Source organism: Orbicella franksi, chromosome 1, assembly GCF_964199315.1.
Source record: "Orbicella franksi chromosome 1, jaOrbFran1.1, whole genome shotgun sequence".
NCBI lineage: Eukaryota > Metazoa > Cnidaria > Anthozoa > Scleractinia > Merulinidae > Orbicella > Orbicella franksi.
The window spans coordinates 9,326,661-9,339,160 of record NC_138145.1 but is presented as its reverse complement, the minus strand read 5'-3'; the positions used below and the strand labels follow the sequence as shown (position 1 = coordinate 9,339,160).

The window sequence follows — 12,500 nt, the reverse complement described above, 5'->3', positions numbered from 1 at the left end:
TAGACTTTTGTACAGGGTAGTAAGGAATTTACAGATGCGTTGATCATGAAGTTGGAGACAGTTTACCCTTTCTAGCAGCACATTATAAGGCGATTCAAAATCGCTTAGAATGAATCTCAGAGTCCTTTTGTTAAGAGCTTCTATTTTGTCCCTGTTGTTTGCACTGCAAAAGTGCCAAACTGTTGAGCAATAATCAAAATGAGGGAGTATGTAGGCCTTATACAGTTTCACTAAAATGTCTTTGGAAATAAGGTTTCTGAACCTAAGCATTACATTAAACTGGTTGTTGACTTTTTTGCAAATAAGAGATATGTAATTATGAAAATTTAAATTGTTATCAATGTTCATTCCCAAAATGTCAATTGAGTCCTTTGTAGGAAACGAGAAGGTGTGTTCCGATTTTCCCGGGATCAAAGCCTGATGTTTGCTTTCATTGGCCAACATTCCATTTTGCCGGTACCACCGGTTTGCTGTCTCGACTGCGTTACGCATGCGCCCATCTAGCGCAACAGGATCACTGTCCGATGAATATATTTGGTGATCGTCTGCATAAGCATTTAACTTAACATCCCCGCAAAACAAGAAAATGTCATTTATGAAAATATTGAAAAACATGGGACCGAGGACGCTTCCCTGAGGCACGCCTCGTCTTGCATGTAGCCACTCTGAAAAAGTATCCCCTATCTTGACCCTCTGATTCCTTGAGGAAAGGTAGTCCTTAATCAGGGCACAACTTGCCTGGTCCAACCCGTAGGCTTTGAGCTTCGCAAGAAGAAGAAGGTGTTGGATTACATCATACGCCTTTGACAAGTCCATAGATACAACTGCCACAGTGTCCCCTTGATCTCTCATCCTTCTCCATTCCTCCGTCATGCATAGCAGGGAAGTTTCACAGCTGTGAAATTTCCTATAAGAGCTGATATAGTCCGATAGAATCAAGCTATAGAAATCACCAAGTTGCGCTGCCAGGAGTCTTTCAAATATATTACTTAGCGCAGGAAGTACAGTAACCGGCCTGTAATTTGCTTTATTTAGTTCATCGTCCTTTTTGAATAGTGGTGTAATCTGTCCCATCTTCCAAGATGCCGGATACCTACTCTGATCAATAGAGCAGTTGAATAGCACTGTTAGCGGCTTGGCGATCGCAGAAGCAGAATCCTTAATCAGCCTGGGTGGTAACATGTCGTACCCACATGCTTTGCGCGTCTTCATGTGTTTAAGCATTTCTTCTACCAACACCATGTTCGTGTGATGAAAGCTAAACTGTTCTGGTGCATGTCTTTGCACATTACGAATTGCCAAAATACTCGGATGATTCATGAAGTCTTCTCCAAAATCACTTTCCTTTACATCATCAGCATTTTCCGTCACCTTGACGAAGTGATTGTTCATCAACTCCGCAATCTGTTTCTTATTTGTGATGGGAACTTCATTTTCCTTAAGAACTATGTCATTTGCTTGTTTAGTTTTACTGTTTAAGAAGGGGCGATATGTATCCCAGAATTCACGCGGATTCTCACGCCCACTTTCCGATTTCTTTTTGAAGTGTTCTTTTATCGCTTTCCGTCTGAGAGACGTGCATTTGTTTCTTTGCCGTTTATACAGCTCGTAATTACAATCCGTGCGATCCCGCATAAATATTTTCCACAACTTGTTGCGATGCCTAATTGCCTTGCGCCAATCTTCTGTCATGTACGGCACCTGGTTTCCTCTGATGTGTGTTTGTTTTACGGGGGCGTGCTCATCAAGAATGTCCGAGTACAATTGTTCAAACGCGTAAAGCTTGTCGTCAATATCGTCAAACACTTCCATCACGTCAAGAAACGGGACTTTATGCAAATCGTTCAGCATTTTTTCTTGGCTGTAAGACTTGAGACTCCGAAAACAAATCTTTCGCGATCTTAAAATCGGCGCTCTGGATCGGAGAATGCAATAAACAAGAGAGTGATCACTAATTTGCGTATCTACAACATCAGAGTTCAAAGCTGTTTTCTTGTTGTTGGTCAGGATAACATCCAGCAATGTTTCTGAAGTTCTAGCTTTTCGAGTTGCTTTGTTTATAAGACAATGGAGATCGAAAATGTCCAACAAATCCAGCAGAGTTCGGCCATCCTTAGCCGGAGGCCTATCCGGGTCCAGCAAGTCCGCGTTTAGGTCTCCCAAGTAATACACGTTGCGAGAGATCGCGATAGTAGCCTCAAAGTGTTCTTTTATCGCTGTGATAGTTCACATTTCCATACAGTTTTGGGAACGCCCGGTGGTCTATATATCCCAACAATAGTAATCCAATTTCTTCCCAGTTTCAGTTTAAGTGCTATGAATTCAGTCTTGAAGCCATCCACACGAAAACACAAAGCCGGCGTTTTCAAATTCCTCCGGTTTGAAGAGCGTTTTCGAAAAGTTTCGTTTTCGTGACGGATCAGTGTGGACGGTTGGCCTAGCCGTAGAAATGAAGCTGCGTTTTCAAATTTCTCCGGCGTAGTGTGGACGCTGTCTGAAACGCGGTAGCCTTTGACCAGTTGCAGGGGATTTGTACATTATATCTCGCGATAACTTAGATTCGCTGTTCGTGGTTAAAGTTTCCGCAAAATGACAAACTTTGGTCACTTTACGTTGCTGTTTTATAGTGTACAGAGGAAAATAATAATAACTTAATTAAGTGTCGAATGTATTTAGCACTGTTGTGCTAACTGGGGACACTGTAAATAAATAACCAAATATTGCAAATAGAAAATAAACTGTTAAGAATCCCAAATGGCGGGAGGCTGACCAGTCGACTATTTACACAACGCGGTCGAGGAGTTGAACTCGGAACTACCGAGGTTGTATAACGCACCATCACGGCTAAACTGGCCAATCACTTTCAACGGACCAAAATATTATCGACACTTGACTCTGACGACGACTTCCGCTCAGGTTGTCGAAACGTCAGTCACCAACAACAGTTCTTTTCCGAGCTACCCTCACCCATCTCGTGGCATGAATATCATTAATTAATAACAGTGCAATTGTCATGCTTTCTATGAAGTGCTTTCCTACTCACCCCAATAAGTGTTATTCCCGAGGGACCAGCACTTCCAACAGGACCGGGGGGACCTTGACCCCCTGGAGCTCCGACTTCCCCCTGTAAAAATGAAATGCCCATACGAAAGGCTATGAATTAGTCCTCGACAAGATAAGATTAAGGTTCTCTCTTGTTCTCGATCATTGAGGTTCCCCGATGCGTTTTTTTCCTCATTGTTGCATGTGTTCTTTTCTTCACAAACACACAACGACGCTATCACAACCTAAGTGTGAGTGAAATTTTGCCATAGTTGGAATTCCAGAAAGTTTGAATTTTTTGCACATAAAACAATCTTGACAGGCATTATCAAACTCCCATTTTGGACCCCCTTTGATCATGGTAACAGGAATACAAACATGAAAACGGGCTTTTATTTGACGAAGATTGCATTTGTTGACTTTCCTAGGAGAGTATAAGGTTTGCATTTAACGGAAGTCTGCTAACAAAGTCCATCCTACCGGTCTACCGAGAATTCCAGGACCTCCAGCATCACCAGTTTCACCCTGAAGAAAAGAAGAAAATTAATTATACCATAGCGAAAAATAACAGAATCAAAATACCGAAATTGATTAAAACCAAGTGGCGCCAGCTACATCAGGCCGGAAACCGCATGAATAAAGAACTGGGCACAGCGGCCCTGATCCTCTGCAAAAAATATAAGGTCTGTCACCTACGCAGGTAAATATTTGCTTGGACGAATGGGCAACTGCCCCATGCGTCAACCGCGATCATTTAATCTTTCTTTATTTGTAACATTTCAGTTGCGCGTTCAGTTCACACGTGTTCAATGTCCTAGACACAAGACTGCATACAGTATCATGACACAACTAACAGCCATTTACTGCTTTTCGGTTGCCCACTGAAACACGAGATAATTTTGTTTCTTTTTTGGACTATCCGCGCCAGTAGCCGATACGGAGGTGCTAAAATATGGGTGGGGGTGAGACTGCTGACTGGGCCATCTTTGTTCTATTAGGGCGGAAAGCGATTTTAGGCTTTCGGCTGTTATATTTTTCCGCAAAAATAGGAAAGGGGTTAGGAAGGGGGATTGGGGAAACGGTCCCCACCCCTTAATCCGCCACTGCTGTTTTGACGTAACTAAACTATAAGATTTACGTACCGGTATTCCAGGTGGCCCAGAGATCCCTTGTTCTCCCGGTCTTCCTGGCTCCCCTTTAGGCGGAAGAGTCTGCAGTAAGGGCAAAAAACAATTTTTACAGTAAAACCGCACGATGTTCAGCGCGCGGACACTAGCAGCAAGGTTTCTGAGTATTCGTCCAAAATTTCACAACACCGGTTCGGGCGTTCACTCACTTCCAACAAGCTAACTTTTCAGAATCCTTCAGGGAAAAAACCTCAAGAGGAAATTATCTCTTAAATTAACCTTAGCTTTTAATTTGTGCTGGGAATGTTTCAGTTGCTCCGCACTACCAAGAGTTCTTTTTCTCCGTAGACCCTCAGTAGGAACTTTCAAAATTAACTTCTCAGCCTTTTAGCAACAACAAAATCATCAGCTTACTTACTTAGTAGGGCGTGGCTTCATGGTCAAATTTAGACTTCGGTGATCCTATAATTCATTCTTCCATCAAGAGTGAAGGCAGATTGAACAAAAAAAATTTATCAAGGCAACGCTCTTTTCCCGGTCAGCCAAAGGGACGCAACCAGCTCAACACTCCCTGCCGAACACATATTTTAAGGAACGCCTCCTTTGGGTACCTCTGTTCATTGGCGAGAGATTTGTGACACTAACTCTTCGCCCTTCCTCCTACACCTTTGATGGTGAACGTTATGTTCTTTTCTCTGTGAGTTCTCAGCCGGAAACAATTTAACTAAAAGAGCCGCCTGTTTGTAATGTCTAAAAGGAGTCAGTTGTGAGATGTGGAAGCTGGTGCACTGATTCACGCTGCTAACTTACCGAATTAGTGAATACTTCTGGCGGAGGAGGGTTAAAGGGTAGTCTGTATGTCCTTGAGCTGGGTAAAGGAAAACAATATTAGTTAAACAGTTTCCTGTTAAACACAGTTTTTGCAAATCACTCAAATGCACTAGAATTGTACCCTACAAATCAATGCAAATTAGCCGAGATATTTAATCAGGGAATTAACGAAATTTCAAATTTGTTAGTTATGGGAAGCGTGAAAGAATTTCACATGCTAACACCCGGATATAATTAACGTGTAATAAATACAAAAAAGTCATAAAAGAGTTACTGTTCAAGTTAAGTATGATTCGGCATCATAGACGTGACAAGTAACGTGTCAGCTAAGAATAGCGTGACAATCACTTTGACAAAATATCCGCAACGATAGTTTTAAACAGACAGCTTACGCAGATTGTCTTCGGCTCCTGCTCAGGATCTGAGAAGTAATGGAACAAAAATCTTAGGTTAGTCGAACGTTAAACGAATAAACAAATAAAAGCAAAACTAAAATAAGAAACAAAATGTTTTTGATTTATAGAAGATTTGTTGGGTGGAAAAGAGTGTTTTGTCACGCAACTTGTCACTCACAATTTGTGTATTGCGTGACAAGCGAAAAAACATCGGCAACCTACTAGGTTAGACTGTGTCTTTGCTGTTCAAAGTTGAATGATCAATGAAAACAGCGGAAATCATTGAGTATGTCATACCTCCACACTGCTGTCATCTGGTAAAGCAGCTGTCAAAAGAAAAACAAGAGTGAGTTTGTGAGGTCGATGGTGGCTGATCTTTTAACTCGTCACACAACAAGGAGCTGTTGCGTGACAAGTGCAGTTGCCAGGACATGACGTTACACAAAATGTCAGATAAATTCATTTAATTGTAAATCATAAATTGCAAAACCAAAGTACCACATAACGCGAAGCTGTGCTTGAATATATCTTTTTATTTCACATCATGTTAATTCATCTCCGACTGACATGGTTGTCTGTAGAATTGTTAGTGGACTGTGAAATAAAAGGCCCTGTAACAGATCAACTTCCTGGCATTTTCCGACAGTCTTACATTTCAAGATTAAACACAATCAGTGTTGCTTTGATATTCCAGAGTTTACAGATTTATTTACACTGGAATAACTGGGTAGATCGTGTTCATTATAAAAGTACATTTGTCAGTATTAAAATCAATTGAATGGTGAAATGTTGATTTGACTCATCTTCGTGCGTTGAATTCAGTTTATCTAACTATAGCCAAGAACTGTAAGTACAATACTTTTAAGTTGTAAAGTGTAGCTTCATTTTGGCAAATTGATCACACAACAGACTGAATAATTAAAATACTTTGGAAGTCTTGCAATCATTTCCTGTCATTGTTTCATTTCGCATTCGTCGCAAAAACCGTCGCGTGTATATTTTCGCGCGCTTTCAATGAAATGAAACTCACCAATACAACATCACGCAATGTGAAGTCGACAACGGATACATAAGATTTGTCACGCCACCTCGCGTAAACTCAATGCCTCTTTATTCAATTTGGGCAATTTTCCGTCAAGCATTTGTTGCTGATTTTCAGAGGCTGTTAATGTTACTGTGTATTGAGAAACTTCGTACGAAACAAGCAAAACGTCGACGGTACATTTTAATACAACTCTGCGGTAGTTACCAGTCTTGTCCAGCCTGAGGGCGAAAAGTGGTAAGAATATAACATTATTTTACCATTACTCATTTGCATTTAAAACTTGAATTCACCACAAACAGCGTCTCAAACAGCGTCGACAGTGCTTATAACAAGACGAATAGTACCTCGTTGAAAGAGGTCATAAACACGCATAATTAATAACAATTAGCCAGTCCGAGAGATTTGCAAAATTTCCCACTAGTCTTTGTTACACGCAAACAAAGCCAGTTGTACTTGGAAAACCTACACGTCTGAGACGAATTAAATGAATTGGGTTTTCAATTCTGTAGGAGAATGATTCATTTGCGCTGGTTTCATTTATTTCAGGAAAAGACTTTAAAAAAAACATAAGTAAATTACCTAATAAAATAATTTATCAACGCTTTATTGTTTGCAAAACGTTGACTGTTTTACGTAATGTTGCCGTCACAAACGTCTACCTAAGATAATCAATTCAGGGGAAAAGCAAGGCAGCTTGGATTTTAAAAACTGAGAAATAATTTCACTTGGGAAAAGTAAAGAATCGAAAAAATTGTATTATACTTTCGACTGATCCTGCGCCAGACGATGTGTCTTGAGCTATCAAATAATCGATATCCTGAACCCCATCAGACAATTTTGTGTTTTGTTTTTGCGGGATCTTTGAGCTGAGGATATTGTTCCATATAATTGCAATATTCTTCTCTCAGCATCCAGTGTTAAACGTTAACTGCGCAGCCAAATTGTTCGATAAAGAAGTTACTTCACGGGAACCCACTTGAAGCGACTACGACTCGCTGTCACACACAATTGAAACAGACAACCATTGTCTGTTGAATGCTCTAGTTCATTTCATTCGATGGTCAGCAGATGGAAACATTCTCGCAAATTTTCCGCGCAAGCGAAGGAATTAATCAAGCTTTATGGACCTAAAATGATCCATATGGAAGTCAGCTGAGTTCTACCTACCTAGTATAGTGTAACTTCCAATCCATACTAATGAAACGAGAAAAACTCGTACTATCACCATCCTGGTTTAACTCTTGCGGCGCAGCGGAGTTCAGCAATTCCAGAGCTCAGCCGCTACGTGTCTCTCTAACACAGCAAGATTTATTGCATGGAAAGGAGAGACGCAACGCAAACGAGTCCAAAGCACCGTTTTAAATGGGATCGAGTTGAGCAAAAGGCCTACCTTTGTAAGGAATGCCTGCGTGCTGACTCGTCGAGGTCAATTATCGCGTGGTGTTGGGAGAGAGCTTTTGCATTTTTGTCGATCAGATCTTGGGGTATCAAGTTCTCTCGGTTTACAAATACCCCTTTCTCTTCTGGGTAAGACAGTGATGCTGTGATTCTTTACTGTCTACGCGCATGCTTATATTGTAACTGTACAGAAAACGGTAAGCGAGAGTACCTATGCGAAAAAAAAAAAATTCAATTTTCTTATAAATCGTGTTTTGTGCATATTAACTCAATGTTTCGACTCGGTTCTCTCCATTCAAACAGGATATGCGCACAGCAGAAACGTAACGCAATGACATGTCACGCCACGTTGAGTAATGCAATCGTGGCTGCGTTGGAAAAATGTGTAAGTGGCAAAATGAGTTCTTCCAGGTACAAGACTTTCTCGATGAACTGTTCTCCTCGCGTAGACAACGGGCCGCCCCTCGCTCTTAGGCTCAGTCTCCATTCGTGGGTGTTGCAGTGCGCAAGCGATCCTCTCCTCCCTCACGGTGTGCGCACGGCTGGAGATTGAGCCTACCCTTAACCCTCAGACCGGGAAATAGGAAAATAATTACCGCGCGTTTTCTGCTCGTGTTTGAGGGCTGACCTGGAAGTTCAATAAAATTTGAAATACGTACCTAGGTCGTTTGTGACGACGATAAAATATGCGAATTAGCATGAAGTCTTACGATAAAGTTTTTTATTACAATTATTCAGAAAAGCTATTCTTGCACTGTAAAAATTACATTTTCTATCCCACCTGCTATTTTATCCTTACAAAATAATTTGTATCCCTTTCTAATAACTTTTGCAAACTTTTTTTAAAGACAACTTTTTTTAGCGTTTTTTTTCTAACTAAAATTAAAGCCTGACATTTTCATGGAGAATGCCAATTTGTAGTACAGTGGAACCCCGTCAATACGATCACCAACTGCCCACCTCGAAAATTGGGCCGCATTAACGGGGTGGACACGTTAACAGGGTGGCCGCATTAACGGGACTTCTTATAGGAAAATGTATGGCGTTTCGCCGAGACAAAAAAAAGTGGCCGTAATAACGAGGTGACCGTATTAACGAGGAGACTGTAAGGCGGGGTTCCACTGTAAAAGGCTTTGTCTCTGATTGTAGCTAGACTGAAATTAAATTGAAAATTAAGTGCACTCTTAACAGCAAACTGCTTACATACAGAATCAAAAAGAAAAGGTACAACTCCATGTAAATAGCAATGCCACTTCAATGATATGACATTCAGAAATTTACGATTTAAATACAAAATAGCACAAATAACACAACCCAATCTTGGAATACAGTTTCGACAGACTGCTAGTTCATTAAAGGAAAGAAACAAGCGCCATATTCCGCAAAGAGTTTTGTCCACTGAAAGCATAGACCGAGCACTCAAGTATACCAGGTACGCATGGTGTCACTAAAGTTGCTAAGCAACACGGGCTCGATCAGGCTTGCGACTAAACAACTTCAGTGACTATGAAAACAAATCCGTGCAGCTTCAGGAAATCTTTGAAAACGGGATTTGCATGAAACAGCACTTGTTCCCTAAGCCAAGTGGTATCTAGTTTCATCATAACACTGTGTAACGATCCTTATTTGTTATAAACCCTTTCATTACCATTGAGCTCAAAATACGAATTTTCTTTCCTGACCTCAGAAGTTTTATGCATCTATTTCAAAATTATTTCTACATGAAAACAAACACCCCAGTGACATTTTTCTTCCCTTCTCTTATCACTTGGCTATCAGATATGTATTTTTACAGTACAGGTTAGAAGATGTATGATTTTAGTCATCTTGGACAATCCTTTCAAATCCACTTTTATGATTCGATTGCCACTGAATTGGTTGCCGCCACTGAGCTTGTGGTTTTCACAGCAGTCATCTCTTGAGAGTTGATGTTTTCTTTCCTTCGCTTCCCCATCACTCTTTTGGAACTACAAGAAAAGACAACTGAGCAGTTACAAACTGCTAACACTAACGAAGCCTTTCCATAAATAGTTCTCCGACCCCATTTGAAAGAGTAAACTTCATGTTGTAGACTTCGAGAGCGGAGAACAAACTGATAATTAATTAATAATTACTGATTTGTCAATGGCGAGCAGATAAATTATTTCGGCTGAGGTAAATAATTGATCTTCGAGACACTGACAAATCACAACATTGTGCGACAACCGAGTTCAATAGTTGTTTTATTATTTGATCGACAAGCTTATTTTCATATTTAACTTACTCTCTGAAAGCTAAGGAAAGCAATCTGCTATTTTCACACAACAGAGCCACGATGGCCTTTCACTGATGCCGGCTTCGCCACGAAAAAAGCAACCCTCTGGCACCCAGGGTATGGTTACAATAACGCATGACAGCAGCATCCGCGCATGAGCAGAATACTGTTTGCAGCAAAACAAATTTAGACCATGGTATTTCGCATGAGCATACCGTTATTTGTAGGTAATCATTGGCGGGTCACGTGGTGGGCTCTTAGCCAATGAAAAGAGGATTCCTGGCGTACATGTTAAACCTCGCAATTGTATAATCTCAACGTTGTTACAAAACCGACTAAAAACACTAAAATGTATATATGGCAGATACACTTGGCACTAGTGAATACGAATCAAATATAAAAACATCTACTCACATTATTCCCAAGATCAGACAGAGAATCGCAAATGCCACCGCTCCTATCACAATCCCTAACACCACCCAATCCCATTCCATGTCGTCTGACGTGGCTTTATCGGTCGGCGAAGTCTTGGGAACTAATAACAAATAGAAAACATTTCGAATAGAGAAGTTTTCAGTTTGATGTCGACCACGCTTTATACATAGTTCCATGCTTGGTTGGAAAAAATTCGCTCCATAAATTCAGCCAATCAGAGGCAAAAACAGCAGTGACGATATTTTCCCGCCCTTGGGACCGGCGTTACATTCATGAGATTCGAGCTCGCATTATTGGTTTATACTCTTTGTTTATCTTTGCCGTTCTTGGCCATTATAACTGCTTTTTTTTTACTTCACAAACAATGATTGTCGTATTCTTGCACGTTACCTTTTTTGCATGTCAGACCATCATTTTCAAGTTTGTATCTTGTTCTGCAAGCACATGCAAAGCTCCCCTCGGTGTTGACGCAAATATGCGCACATTTATGGCCGCCAGATGTGTTGTTACATTCGTCTATATCTGTGAAAAAAATTGTGTGAACAAAACCGTGTGGAGCGTCATCAGTATACAAAGAAATGGCTAAATTAAATGGACCTTTATGAAAGCAAAGAATTTTGTCTGGAACAAGACTTACGGGCACATTCCTGACTAAAGAATGGCAGGCCAAATTTCTCGAGAAAAACCTTCGCGAAGCGATAACTGCGATAGCAGTTTCTCAAATGTGAGATCGACGATAGCATTTCATGAGCGAGAAAATGTCTTTTGTTAACGCTGGTAAGTATTTACAAAACTATAAACCTGGAGAAACGCCTGACGGCTTGGTTAGTCAGTTTAAATAATGAGATGCGACAGTTCGCTGCACTACGCCGGAGAAATTTGAAAACGCAGCTTCATTTGTACGGTTAGACCTACTGTCCACACTAATCCGTCACGAAAACGGAACTTTTCGAAAGCGATGGCGTCACGATAATCATGTGATTTGCCTGACCGAGTTTTCCTCACACACAAATCCAAAATTTCTCAGGCGTAGTGTGGACGGAAAACATTTGATGCGTTTTCAGAGTGAAACCTCCGTTTTCAAATTCCTCCGGCGTACTGTGGAAGGGAGCCAAATGTACAGCGGAATCACAACACGAACCGAGAAGTATTGCGGCTACATGCACCATTTTAATTTATGTCCACGAGTAAGATTTGTGAACGTAGCGTGTCACAGCCTTTCATTTCCTTTTACCTGTGCAGTTGTGAAGATCGCTTTCCAGCTTAAAACCAGCGCTACAAGAACAATTGTATTCAGATCCATATCTGACACAGTGGTGGGCACAACCTCCGTTGTTCTTTCCACACGGATTAGCACCTGCGTAAAAGAAATGACTTTTGAAGCAGGCGAGAATGGAAATACTCATCAGATTTAGACATAAAAAGAGCAATGCAACCACAAATGATCTACTGCCGTAGACTTAACGTGGAAATCAACTCGATTTAGGCCACTCTCTCGAGTTCGGAGCGAGGGCTCCTTTCTGCATCAGCGACTGCTAATCGAGCCTAACGTAGAAAGAGATCATTTAAACGTACAGTGCTGTTCCTATAACCGTCTGAAGTAAGAAAAGAGTTTGTTCAGCGCGTTGTAATAGTTCGTAATCTCGCGCAGCTGATACAACTAAGTAAGAATTGAAACAACCGGGTTACTTTTTGACAAATGTAGTAGATCTTTAGCCAAATACCGCGCTAGAGAATTGTAACTGCTTGTGCCTATTGAGCTTATAGATGGAATTAACTTGGGTCATACTTTTCAACTACGGGCCATACGAAACTGTTCTCAGTCTACAAAACTAAGCACTTTAGGGGAGTATCAATTCAATTCGTTTAGAAATCAACTTAGTTACTTCCTAAAGAACGAACGTATTTTTTTTCTCTGAGTGTCTGTTACGCAAGATCATCAGCAGACTGTTCACAGCCCTCTATTTTCTCGA

At 40.9% G+C, this 12,500-nt stretch overlaps 2 protein-coding genes across 2 annotated transcripts in view; both read right to left on the bottom strand.

Annotated features, from left to right (window-relative positions):
* The window catches only part of LOC145488412 (uncharacterized), a 52,936-nt gene extending 45,099 nt beyond the window's left edge, over positions 1–7,837 (bottom strand). The window contains exons 1-7 of the mRNA XM_081467271.1: positions 7,608–7,837; positions 5,693–5,721; positions 5,393–5,421; positions 4,980–5,037; positions 4,185–4,253; positions 3,523–3,567; positions 3,044–3,124 (exon numbers count right to left, since the gene is read on the bottom strand). Coding sequence (XP_081323397.1) covers positions 3,044–3,124; positions 3,523–3,567; positions 4,185–4,253; positions 4,980–5,037; positions 5,393–5,421; positions 5,693–5,721; positions 7,608–7,668 — 372 coding nt within the window. The 5' untranslated portion in view covers positions 7,669–7,837. The remainder of the gene's footprint in view (positions 1–3,043; positions 3,125–3,522; positions 3,568–4,184; positions 4,254–4,979; positions 5,038–5,392; positions 5,422–5,692; positions 5,722–7,607) is intronic.
* Positions 7,838–8,030: 193 nt separating this feature from the next.
* LOC145488477 (uncharacterized) overlaps positions 8,031–12,500 on the bottom strand; it is a 9,199-nt gene continuing 4,729 nt past the window's right edge. Inside the window, exons 3-6 of the mRNA XM_081467359.1 lie at positions 11,762–11,884; positions 10,918–11,049; positions 10,507–10,627; positions 8,031–9,805 (exon numbers count right to left, since the gene is read on the bottom strand). Coding sequence (XP_081323485.1) covers positions 9,691–9,805; positions 10,507–10,627; positions 10,918–11,049; positions 11,762–11,884 — 491 coding nt within the window. The 3' untranslated portion in view covers positions 8,031–9,690. The remainder of the gene's footprint in view (positions 9,806–10,506; positions 10,628–10,917; positions 11,050–11,761; positions 11,885–12,500) is intronic.